The sequence below is a fragment of the Pagrus major genome, chromosome 8, assembly GCF_040436345.1.
Source record: "Pagrus major chromosome 8, Pma_NU_1.0".
NCBI classification, from domain to species: domain Eukaryota; kingdom Metazoa; phylum Chordata; class Actinopteri; order Spariformes; family Sparidae; genus Pagrus; species Pagrus major.
Genome location: NC_133222.1, coordinates 20,125,100 through 20,138,071, shown reverse-complemented (window position 1 = coordinate 20,138,071; position 12,972 = coordinate 20,125,100). Strand labels below are relative to the sequence as shown.

General features: G+C 39.3%; 1 protein-coding gene across 2 annotated transcripts in view; it reads right to left on the bottom strand.

The window, feature by feature from the left end:
• The window catches only part of LOC141001389 (transcription factor SOX-6-like), a 120,819-nt gene that overhangs the window by 75,526 nt on the left and 32,321 nt on the right, over window positions 1-12,972 (bottom strand). For both annotated transcript variants that reach the window (XM_073472452.1, XM_073472453.1), the window contains exons 3-4: window positions 3,753-3,984; window positions 315-525 (exon numbers count right to left, since the gene is read on the bottom strand). In XM_073472452.1, coding sequence (XP_073328553.1) covers window positions 315-525; window positions 3,753-3,983 — 442 coding nt within the window. In that variant the 5' untranslated portion in view covers window position 3,984. The remainder of the gene's footprint in view (window positions 1-314; window positions 526-3,752; window positions 3,985-12,972) is intronic.

Genomic DNA, 12,972 nt, shown 5'->3' with positions numbered 1-12,972 from the left:
TAAAAGATTATATGAACCTTGTAAGTCCTTTTTTGATCGTTTCCCTGCTTCCAAATGAGTTAAAAGATTATATGCGTTCATACCATTTTTCAAATCCATATAAGCTAATAAAATGTATTCTCTCCAAGCCCTTTAGAGAAAGCCAAAAATGCATTTTCATTAGACATTCAATGGTTTTTCTTAGATCTTGTTATGTTCATATTATGGAGATACAAGATTTTCACATGAGCTGTTGCTCATCTTTCCTTGGAGACATTACAGATAAAGCATACAAAGAAACATGCACACACATTACTGTGCAGACGTCTGCCTACCGTCTTGTTCTGTCTTGGTCAGCTCCACAAGTTTCTTCTGTTTCAGTGTGTCCACCACGTCGGCCAGGCTTCCTTTGCGGCGCTCTGGCGTCCCGAAGGCGAGGCCGATCATTGGCTCTCCGCGATCCCTGGAAAACTCTTCTGGCTTGGATGGAGAGGTAGAGTTAGTCCGGTAGGAGTAGACTGAGCAGCCCTTACTGCTTTCATTGTCCTATGAAGACACAGCAAATATGAGAAGCAAGGTCAAAACTTGATTGCCACCCTTTTGTATGTGATCGGCAAATGCATGCTGAGATGTGCCTTTTTCTTTCTTTATTTTTATTTAATTTATAATAGATAAATTATCCAACAGCTCGTATACCTGCACACTGTATATGTTTATATTGTTATTTTGGAGTCTATCATTGGGAGCCCTGTGGTGTCACCCCATTACATTCCTTTAAATTGTCTGCGTCTACTCTTGTATCTATTATTCTACAAATAGACATGCAGGTCAGTGTGTGTTGCAATTGAAGGTTTACAAAAATATAGAGTTGGGCCAACCATTTACTGCAAATCATTCCACATCTCTCCTTTCATTTCGTGTTATCTCTCTACTGTCAACTCTCTAATACAATTATTATGTCCATAACAAAGGCAAGAAGTGACATGACCATGACAAAGAAAAACTGTGAATCTCAGCGAACATCACAGACAGGGATTAGTAAAAATGCACAGCCCATTCACCAGAATAAAATGTTGGCATTGTACATTTCTGCAAACCACAGATGCGTTAAATTTGTACTTTTCATACATATCATATCATATCATATCATATCAACACATCTACATTACACACTGTATATCATATTACATTTGGTTTACGTGTAGTCTATATGAGCTTAACAGGATCAGGAGGAGGGAATGGTGGTGGCGTTCCAAAGTGAGAGATCGCTGTTTGAGACTGTTTTGAGATTAAACCGACATTTTGCAGCTGTCTTTGTGGCGGCATAACCAGAAATTTTAAGTCAAAACATTATCTTTTTCTTAACCCTAACCAAGTGTTTTTTGTGCTTAAACCTCACCAGACCTAAAGCACAGCATTGTCACAACAGAAAATTGAAATGTAAAGAAGCGTAATGTTTTAACATATCCGTGATTTGCAGAAACATGCGATGCTAACATTTATTATTGGGTTGAAATAAAAAACAGTGATTTGTAGATTCACTTAAATGTAACAAAAGTTTTGTTAAACCTGGACATTTGGCGGTTTTGTCATATCGGCTCAAAACTTTACATATACACTTTTGATTACTACTGATATTCTATTAATCGATCGTTTTGGAAGAATTATGGAATCACAATTAGAGGACGAAGTTCTCCAAAGTAGCACAAATTCCAACAATTTAACAACAAACCTACATGTTGGCACAGCTATGCTTATTGTCTACATTTTGGCTGTCTGAGGTAGCTCTAAATTACTGGTAGTGGTTACAAAACTGAAAAGGTATATAGAGCAGATTATTGATCTGTGTTGTAGTTTAGACCTAGAGAAGAGTTTAAAAATTCAGGCGAGGCATTTCCTTCCTCATAATTTGGATTAATTTGTGTATCAATGGAGGAAACACAAACTTGGAGACTTTAAACACGTTGATAACACATGATAGATGTCTAATGAGCCTTTCTATTTTGCGCTGCATGACCAGAGTGTTTCTCTCCCATTGCTGTTTGCTCTCATAAGCCCTTCAGGACGACCACATTGTCCCACACAACAGACACTTTAGCACAGGTGTTCTAACACTTGGGCTATTTCTGGATGCTTTCTCCTCCCCTTACAGAGTGGGGGGATCTCCAAGAACTTTAGGAGGCTTATGTTTCAAAGACAAGGGGCTTTGGCTAACAGCGGGATCTTAAGACGCCCTTGAAATGGCTCCAGGAGGCCCTGTTGTGCACTTTGTCTTTAAGCAGAAGATGCCTCTGTAATGAGGATTAGGAGATAGTGTGTCACTTGTGGATTGTTAAGGTGTGTTTTTTCAGGTCTGCACAGAATGCTGCTAAGGAGTTACACAAGCAGTGTGATGAAGACAGGAAGGCCTGATGGTCAGATCATGTTATAAACCGAAAGGTCATACGTTCAGTCGTCGCAGCAAACAATGAATGTCCATGATGACCTCTGTGAAGTTGTCAGTTGTCCTTGAGTAAGGCACTGAACACTGATCTGTTCACTGGATGTCACACTGGATACAAAGACAACATGCTTAAAAGTAAAACTGAAATAGTTGACTAAGTATAACTAAGTTTCGGTCAACTTTTTTCAGCTGGCCACCACTCATTGGGCACATTTTTTCCCCAATATTTGTTTTAAACTGTTTCGTTTAAAACTGTCCCATCTTTTCTGTCCTCTTGCTTGTTCATACTGTTTTGTGTGGTCTTAACACTTAATCCTCTTGCAATCTCTACACCAAAAACTACCTTTTCTATTTTTCTTTTTGTTTTGTTTTTTAAATTTAGAACAAATAAAAACAATCACTTCTTCATAGGTTCCTGTCGATCTCCTGTGGTCCCCAATAGAGTGATAGAGAGAGAGTATGTAAGAAAACAAGGAAAAGAAAAAAGAAAAGAAAAAAACAGAAAAGAAAAGAAAAGAAGAGAAGGTGAAAACAATTGGTTTTGCTTCAATTATTAAGGAACATTTTGCCTCAAGGCCACTCTCAACCCTACACTGACACTAAGTGAAGGCAAGTTTTCAAATAATTTTATTAATATTTAATTGCCTTTAAAGTTCCTCTTATTCACTAAGAACATAACATAACAGGGTTATAACCTCTACATAAAAGAAGAAGAAAAACGAAACAAAATGAAATCATGTTTTAGCAAAATCCAACAATCCAAGATTTAAATTCTTTTAAAAATCAAATAGGACTTATGTCTCGGAAATGTTAAATGTATTCTGCCACAACATTGATACCTGAGGAAACTTTCCTCTCAGAACTTTGCACTTTCCTCAGAGGCTCAAGTCAAATGTGCCTCTTCCATTAGGGACCAACAGAACCTGAAGCCAAGAAACCTCAACACACATACACACATGAAAACAGGCTGTGGAGATAAGAAGAACCATGGGCTATGACTCTCCAGAGGAGAACCCTCACTGGGCTGCCTACAGCACTGCCTGCAGCACACACACCACAGAGGACCACTGATGTGTGCGTGTGTGTGTGTATATACATGCTTTCACATGTATGTGCATTCATTTGTGCACAATCATCATTATGCATGAGAATTTGCACACCCTTTGTACTCCCGCATGTATTTCATGAGTGTTTTACGAGTTGTGTGCCCTGAGTGCGTACACTGTGTACACACACCGACCACATTTGTTTTATAGATTTGAGTTATAGCAACATATCTCAAGATAAGATATGGTCAATTTCTCAGCTCTGTGTGTAATTCATATCTCACCATCGCAGCAGGCACCATGTTCTCCCACTCAGCATCCGTCAGCTTCTCTCTGATAGGCTGCAGCTCGTCCGGGTGGGGTTCCGGGTGAGGTTGGTCATGCGAAGAGGGAGATGGTGTCTCCTTCAGGCCCTCTCGCTTGTCGTTGGCCCAGGCCACATTGTCCTGACCCATCGCTTCCTCCTCCTCAGACGCTGAGTTGAAGGGAGGCGTTGCTCGCATGGAAGACATCATTCTGTGAAGGAAAATAGTTTGTTTTTGAGTTTGTGTTTGTTTTCAGTTTGTGTTGAAGAAATTCACTTTTTGGTGCCGACGGCAGTACCAATTTTAGAAAGTAAAACAAATTTGCTACTGATGTATCAGTCAACACACACACATTGTTTGCAATGATCCCTCAAGTTTGATTATCAAACACTTGTGGTAAAGGATATTTTACAATTTCACGATTAACATTATTGTCTAAAATGACATTAGTGCACTGAAAGGGTTAACTTCATTGGAAATATTACGAGGAGAGGAGAGGAGAGGAGAGGAGAGGAGAGGAGAGGAGAGGAGAGGAGAGGAGAGGAGAGGAGAGGAGAGGAGAGGAGAGGAGAGGAGAGGAGAGGAGAGGAGAGGAGACTTCAACACACTCTTGATGGAAGAAAGCTCAAGTGAGCATGACCAACTGGAGGTCTTAACTTATGCTGCTGATCTCATAACGATAAAGAGTGAGAGATATTTATCACCAGTGATCTGTGACTGTAACCAAAACCTTCCTAAAGCATTGGTAAGGTTGCTGTGGAACACTGCAAGACTATATATATATATAAATATATTCTAGTGTATAGATGTCAAAATGTACAATTCAGCTTTACTTATTATATGTTCTCATGCATTATGTTAAAGTGCAGCTTCCATTTACTTATTGTGTCCACATGTGCACAATGTGCACAATGTGCACAGATTGAACGGTTGTAATTACTTGGATTATTGTAAATCAAATATCAGTATATCACAATCAAAGGAAAATGCAGGGTGATCTACTTTCAGCATGTTAAATAATAAAAAAAAAAAATTGTCCACCCAGACTGCAAATTGAAGCCACGAAAACACTGGAAATTTAAGGACGTGTGTTTAGATAGTTCATTCAGAACCACAACGTTATTTAAAATGCAGACACATGGATGCTGAAGATGTAATTACAGCTCGCTCACACGCAAGCAATTTAAAGTACATATCATATTTTTGGCATTTATCGGCCGTGCTCATGCTGAGCAATTTATAATGACACATTCACGCTGAATGTTCCTCACACAGACACCGACACACACACACACACGCACGCACGCACACACACATTAAGCACGTTCTGCCATGGGGATAATCTATTAATCTATTAAGCAGCATCAAGGCCTCTCATCACCTCAGAGCTGTTAAAAAAGCAGACGCAGAGTTTCAGTGGAAAAATCTCTCTGTTTTCTAACGTAGGCCTCAGGCTGGGTGAGTCATTAGGATAATACATCATTTACTGTAATGACTTCCCTTTGTGAAGACTTTCATTGACCACATTTATTCCTTTAACCCTTCTCTCTTGTATCCTAATCTCGGCCCTAAATTCTTAATTTAAATAAAAAAACATGCCCACTTTAAAGGATTTTTCTACATCTTTCTGTCATTATGTGGCTAATTGGGACCTTGTAAGTAATAACACACATACATAAACAGACCCACACTGAAACAATTCCACAGAGGCAAACACTCACACAAAATTACCTTGCGATAACTGACATTGCAGATTTCAGCAGAAAGGTTGCAGACTGTTATAAATTGCTTTTGCCCTGATTCCTAAAAACTGACCGCTCCACACAACTCCTGGAAGGTAAAACAGATTGCTACTACAGTGTTAGCATTCAGTAAATCACAGCAGCCCGTCCATCTCTGAAATATGCAGCCTCCTGGGTGCCCTTAAACGTAAATCTGACACTCAATCAAATGTCTGAAGGGAGAGAGCAAGGCTGCAGAGTGCATGTGTGGGGAGGCAGCAAAAGGTATATAGAAGTGTAAATGCAAAATTTACAGCGGGATTTGATAAAGAGTGCAATAACAGACTGAAGTCAAATGTCAATGTGGGATAAATTGAGAGGAAAAAGATTGAATAGACAGAGAATGTCTGTAAAAAAAAAAAAACATGAATGTAACAGGAAAAGTGTATGCAAGTGAAGTGTGAGGTTTATCAACGTTTAAGAAAACTCATGTAGTAAATCTAAGTGAGTTGTTATGTTCCATCTGAAAGAGCTCATTTCTATATGAGCTTGAATGTCGTACAGTGATTCTGAGGGTCATGATGTTCTGTGCATGTTGTCTTTACTGCCTGATTCAGACTGAAGGCACAGTGTTCAGAAGGTAAAATCAGAGAAGTGCTGTGTACATTCAGACTCACTCAACTCTGACCTGAACAGGCTGGAGGACCATTAATAGCACCCTATCATAATTACATCACTTTCTGGTGTAGATTGAAAAGCATTACTTCTCTAATTTACTCTTTTCTCGCATTCATGCTCAATGTAGTTTTTTTTTTTTTTTCTTCATTTTTACAGGCTCTATGGGTTGCTGTGATTCAACCTTTTCAGGCTATACTGTTCCCAAGGTTGATAATAAAAGTATTACAGATTTTTCTAACACTACCTAAGGACACTAAGGACAAAAAACATTTAATTAAAAATTTAAATTCAGTAGGGTGAAGTCAGGGTGAAGTTTCTTAGTTCACAAAACATGGAGCCCCACAGCAAAATAGTGTTCACAATGCATCATTCTCTGCAACAACTGAAGTAGATGGGAACATATAAAATGGCTCCATACATCTCGTCTCAACACAATCCAAGCCTCCAATAGCCCCAAGATCCCAAATTGATTTGAAAAAGACGTTATTAACAACCCTTCAAAAGCCAAAATCTTCACTGTAGCTGCTAAAGTGCTGGCACGCATCACATCTGAAGTGGGTAGACAAGCTCGACTGTGTGTCAAGATTGTAAATTATTTCTTTTCAATCAATTTGGAATCTCCAGGTTTCCGGAGAAGCCTTTTAGTTTCAGTCTATTTTTTACGTCCCCATCTACTTCAGTTGTTTAGGAGAATGTTGCCACACTGTTTTGCTGTGAAGCTCCAGAAATATTTTGTGGACTACGAAACTTCCCTTGACTTTCCATCGGCAGGGAGGGGAGTAGATGATGACTGAATATTCATTTTTAGGTGAACTTACGCTTCAAAGCTTTATATTAAGAATGGATAAAATGATTACATGAAAGAGTTAGTTCATAAGGATAAACCCACAGATAAACATCATCCAACTCTGCAAATTCTCTCAACTCCACAAAACATTTAAGCATCGTTAAGCAACTTCTCATCAGTGTCATTTTCTAATGGAGCAGGCAATAATTTGAGCGTGTAATGCTCAAAGATTTATTAGTAGTTTATTTATTTATTTTTTTAACTTGCCACCGTTGCCTAATTTGACTGATAGGAATAGCAACAGGCATCAGTTGGAGGTTTCAGTTTCTCCAGACCTTCGTTGTTTTACACAGCATTATGAGTACATGAGATTCTAAGACCCGCAGACAACCAACAAACACCAAATCACTAATCCACGATCAACTTCTGCAATCCACACTGGAGCGATGAGAGAGAAGAGATGGGGAGGGAGAAGGCAGAGGAGATCCTATATTTAGCCGACAATATTGCTGGTGCTGTGTTTATGGGGGAGCTTAAGACTTAGTTTCTTGGAACTGGTGTCTCATATGGCCAGGAATGCCCAGCCCCATAACTCGCTGCCACTGATATGGCTTCATCATGCAACAGTACAGGGGTTTGTTGATAAGCATGCCACAGGGCCTTTTGTGATTGGTTGGGGCAGGAAAACAGTACTCCTCATGCAGTCGTCATCAGGCAAGTATAACATTAGATGACTCCATTGTTTCACTAATCTGGGAAATGTTAAGCTCCACGAATTCAGTGCTGAGGACTGAGTTTAGGAGCTACAGTAGTTTTTGTCACGTGACTTGTTGGGATGAAAGGGGAGGTTTTTTTTTTAAACACCAAAAATAAACTTTTTGATAAAAGTGTAGATTTTTTGCCAGGATAAAGTACTGGCAGTTAACGTTTCTGAAAACCACTGATACGTTCACATTTGTACGTGTCCTATCACGTTCACATGTTTACGAACTCACTTTCATGTCTGCAGATGGAGGGGATGGTGGTGGAGTTACAGGTGACAAGGTTGGCAAGCCGGTGGTGCAGCTCGAGACTGTGTTTCAACATTAGTAAGTGTGAAACCACTGGATTATTTTGACATGGGACCATGGCATTTTAACATTTTCTGACAACGCGTTTGTGGCAACAAACAAACAGATATTTTTGACAGGAAGTCAGAACATCTCCAGCTGTGTTCGTTGCAACAAAGAGCCCAGTTCCCAGTATCTAATGTGTGTGGTTTTTTTTAAGGAGCTGTGGAGAAAATTCATAATAAATAAAATCTGTTTTTGTGGCCTCAATACCCAGTGTTTCTTAAGGAGAGCTTTGGACATTTCCATCCGTTGGTGTGGCATCAAAACCAGGTGTTTTTAGGAAAAGCTGCAGACATTTCCAGCATTTTTTGTCGCAACCAAAAATTTTCAGAGGAAATCGGGACATCGCCGGCCTTGTTTGTGACAACCACAATAGGTATTTTAAGCCAAAACATGTTCTTTCCCTAAGCATACCCAAGTGTTTTTGTGCCTAAACCTAACCAGAGCATGAGCACAGTGTTGTCACAAGATAACATTGAAAATTAAACCCAACAAAAAGTTGAACTGCAACATAAACAAATGTAACATTTCAAATTGTCTTCATGTTAATGATTTCAAACATTCATAATGTAAGATAACTATAAAACAGCATCAGAATAAAGTATCAAACATCAGGTATAACCATAGTGTGCTGTAACAGAGGAAGAACTCTCATCCAGTCCATTTATGTGTTGCCATCAGCATGCAGCTGCTACTGTCATGACATGAGGAAAAACAGAGGTACTGTGCTGTACTTTCGGATGTCAGCCATTACAAAAAACCGGACATCACTACTTCTGCAGACAAATATTATCACTGCAAGTTTTTCTTATTCAGACTGGAAGTTTAAACAGTCTTTTATGGTTAAACAAGGCTCCCTTTGAATCTGTTAAAGAGAACAACACTGCACTAAAAAAAAAGCAAACAAGCATGTATTTGTCTTAATTTCTGAAAAAGTGATAAACATTTCAGAGACGTCGGTCTTTCGTCTGACCGCAGCTCTTATGTCTGGAAATATCAGATCCTTCCCTACTGAGACGTAGGAAGAAATTGAGTGATTATAGCTGAAGGAGCAACCTTCTCCCAATGAGACTGACAAAAAAATGAGCTTGGCAACATGGAGAGACTCTCAGGAAATAGTAATATAACGATAATGTTACACTGATAGCTGAAAAACAAATTCATTTTTCACACACATCGCCTTGAGGCTCTCTAAAAGCCTTTTCAGATTGTCAGACATCTACAAAAACAACAACTCTTTCCTCTGAAAGCTGTTTTCCCGTCTAGATATTTCTCGGTAAGTGATACTGGTGAGATGACTGCTTAAAAACTAAACAGAGCATACACTGAGTGAATAGTTTTTATTTTTCAAGCATTTTATACATGTTTTAATGCGTGAAGTCAGGTTGAGATCATGCCACAAGTAGGGTTTACATCTCAGTTGTATAAGACTATTATGTGCTGTATACCTAATCAATCACAATAAAGGTATGCTCAGCAAAGTTACTTACTTTTCTCTTTGAGCATTTTGGTTTAAGTTCCCTTCCCTCCTTTGTTGCCTATGGGAAGTCTTACAGCCTTTATCTCAGAGACACATTTCGACAAACAAACTGTTGCTGGTGGACAGCTAGCTAAGTCCCCTTCTAAAACGTGGACAGTAACTTAGAATCCTTTTGTGAGCGGAAGAAAAACGAAAACCGGGGTCGGAATTTGGCAGGAAAGTGTTGTTCAGATCTGGCCTGGAACCTGGCGACTTGGCAGAAACAATCAGGCATTGTGGAGCGTGGACGGAGAGGGACCTGTGACAGATGAGAGCGGGAGAGAGAGGGCCCCCTCTTAGAAAAACAGTACACAAAGCGCCATTCACAACCCAGGTCCCTTCTGCCACTTGTGGAGCGAGAGAAGGGCTCCGACAAAGGCCTTCGACTCGACCAATTGGGTGTAAAATCTCCAGCCGTCCCAGCTGGATAGAACTGAGGAAGTGGGAAATACCAAAGAGAAAGAGAGACAGAGAATAAGAGGAGAGGGAAAAAAACAGGGCGAAAGAAAACTGAGGCCTTTCCTTGGGATTGTTTGTCTGTGTTGGACAGTCCCAACAAGAAAACACAGTGAAAGAAAAGCTGAGGGAAGCTGAAGGTTTAATGGAGAGAAAACAGAGAATGTATTCGCTAAATCACTGGAAAGATGACATAATTGCAAAAGCATCCAATACAATTGTCATTCTGTGCCCTTTAATCAAGGCACTTAAGGGATAATTCTGGTTTATTACAACTTGGATCCTATTTTTGTTATTATTTCTGTCCATACTAATAATGTTGAACTGACCAAAATAACTGCTGAGATCAGGTGACACAGCAACGCTATGTTGAAGTCTGTTGTGTTGAGTAGTCAGCAAGGTTTGCCAAGTAAACACATCCATAAGGTTGGCAATAATATCTCATTACCGACAAAAACTGTTTAAGCAATCTATGGCAAGTACAGCAGGTCAAAATTGAACCAGGAAGTCTGTATACTGTGATGGAGGTTCACAATGGACAGCCTGGGTCTTTTTTTTTTTTTTTTAGCAATGTTGCCATTGTGTCAGTATCCAATATCAAAGTATCCAAAGAGTCATAAATGAGTAAAAGTACAGATATTGTGTTCAAAAATTACTTTGGTAAAAGTGAAAGTTACCCATATAAATAGTACTTGAGTAAAAGTACTATTAAAGTGATATTAAATGTGCTTAAGTATAAAGAGTACATTTCTGGCAGAGATACATGCAGCATGCATTCTCCAAAGTGACTTATAACTAAAGTGATTAAATAGATGTAGTGGAGTAAAAAGTACAATATTTGCCTACAAAATGTAGTGGACTAGCAATATACAGTAGCAGAAAATGGAAATACTCAAAAATAGTACAAGTAATAATTGTAGCTACTACAACTAAAAAGTACTTGAGTAAATGTAAATGAGTTACATTACATCACTGCTCAGCATTTACTTTATTGAGGACAAAGCTATCAAGACCAATTGATGGGCAAACCTTCAAAAATAAGATCCAAGTTGTTACAAAGTGGAATTATCCTTTAAAAGTGTACTTCAGCAGTTCGCATTTGAGGAAGTCACAACAGACAAAGTATGATCAAAATCAAAGCACCAGAGGCCGAGACATCTTAGCTTTTGGTCTCTTGAATGGGTTGAGCGAAAGAAAACATGCTGGATCCTACACCAGCGTCGATCATCTGACCCCCTGCCTCCTACTACATGGCAACTTTTTTCAAACCTAATTGCTGAAAGTAAGTTGTTTGGTGGTCATCAGTTAAAGTCTGTGGTTGTATCAGGCAACTCCTAGGTGTGAATGAGTAGCAGGGCGTTGCTAAAAAGAACATGTGTGCTCAGTTACTTTTTCCTTGGATAAATAAATGAAAAAAATCATCGTGAAGAGAATTGGCCTTGTATGAGAACGGCTCTCCCAGCTCCTAAATCTTGGGTCTGTCTGGACTCTCATTAGATCATCGCAGAGCGCTGCAAACAGAGGGCACTGTCATAGGTCAGACATGTGGAATGTGAACACACACACTCTGCCCTGTTTTCTCCCAGAGATTCCCTCGTCCCAGCTTTTTTGCTCAAAATAGAAATGTTCAATAGCAACGCCATTTAGCCCCAAACCAGCCCATTTCGTCACTGCCTTAATAGCAAGAAAAGCAGTTTTGTTTTCCGAAATTCCAGCCCATTAACATGGATTTCTCTGTAAGAGGCAGCTCTGTAGCCAGCAGAGCCAACAAGTAGCTGCTCTATTTCAAAGCTGTTGGTGCTCATGGCATGCGACTGCAGGTATTCTCTGACCTTTTCATGACTCAAGTGAAACAATGAAGGGAGGTGAGCAGAAGGCGGATGCTGTGCGTGATGATCGGGTCAGAGCAACTTGTACATCAATCAGTTGTCACAACCAAATTCTCAGGTAAACAAAAGGCATTGTATGACCATCAGTATGTTACACTGAAGAGCTCTATGTATTTACACCGTATTTACAACCACACGGCACACGCAAAAGGACAGCATTCAGGCTAGGTATGGAGCAAAACTGAATCAACTCAACTTGAAATGAATGTTTGAATGTTGTTATCATTTGAAAATCTTTAATATTTGTAATCTTTCGGTTTTTACCCCACTTAAGAATATTATATGCCTCTGTGAGGAGAAGAAATTCGACAACTCTTGAAACCACAACATAAAACGATTAAATATGTGGTCACGGTGAAGGCCAGCTGACGCAAAACTTTCATCAGCCAGCAACAACATGTTTAATGTTTCATAAATGATTGTCTTTGTGCACTCTAAAGTTATAACCTATCATCAGTTTGTTTGGAAAAAACAGAACCTTTGGGGCATTTCTATGAGTGCTGACAGCCAGACATTTGTCTACTGTAAAACTAGAGTTATTTTTTATATCAAGGATATCTGTTTATTAGCTCTGGATATTTTAGGTCTGTTAGGAAGTTGCAATTTAATCAGAGCATCACTGTATTAGCCACGAACAGCCATTGCAATTAATAGAGAGTTTAAAGTCTAAACATATTGAATGTATTAAAGTTACCGTGATAGTCACCGTCACTGACTAGAAAAAGAAACAAACTGAAAAATCAGTAGAAAAAGATATCACAGTGCCAACGATGACATGTGATGTTTGGGAGGTTCAGTGCTGAAACACCACACTAATGAACACATGTTCAGGAGGTTAGGATGTTAATGGGTATTAGCTGGTTGATTATTGGCTGGCGGATATTCCCTGCATCCGTTTGGTGATGTTGGCATTGGCCTAGTTCAGAAAATCTCTGAACAGACGTTCATTTTAGATGAAAGGTGAAAACTGACATCGACAAACATTTTCTTTTTGCACAGTTACAGGTAGTTTAAGACCTTAAAATGCTATAAGCAAA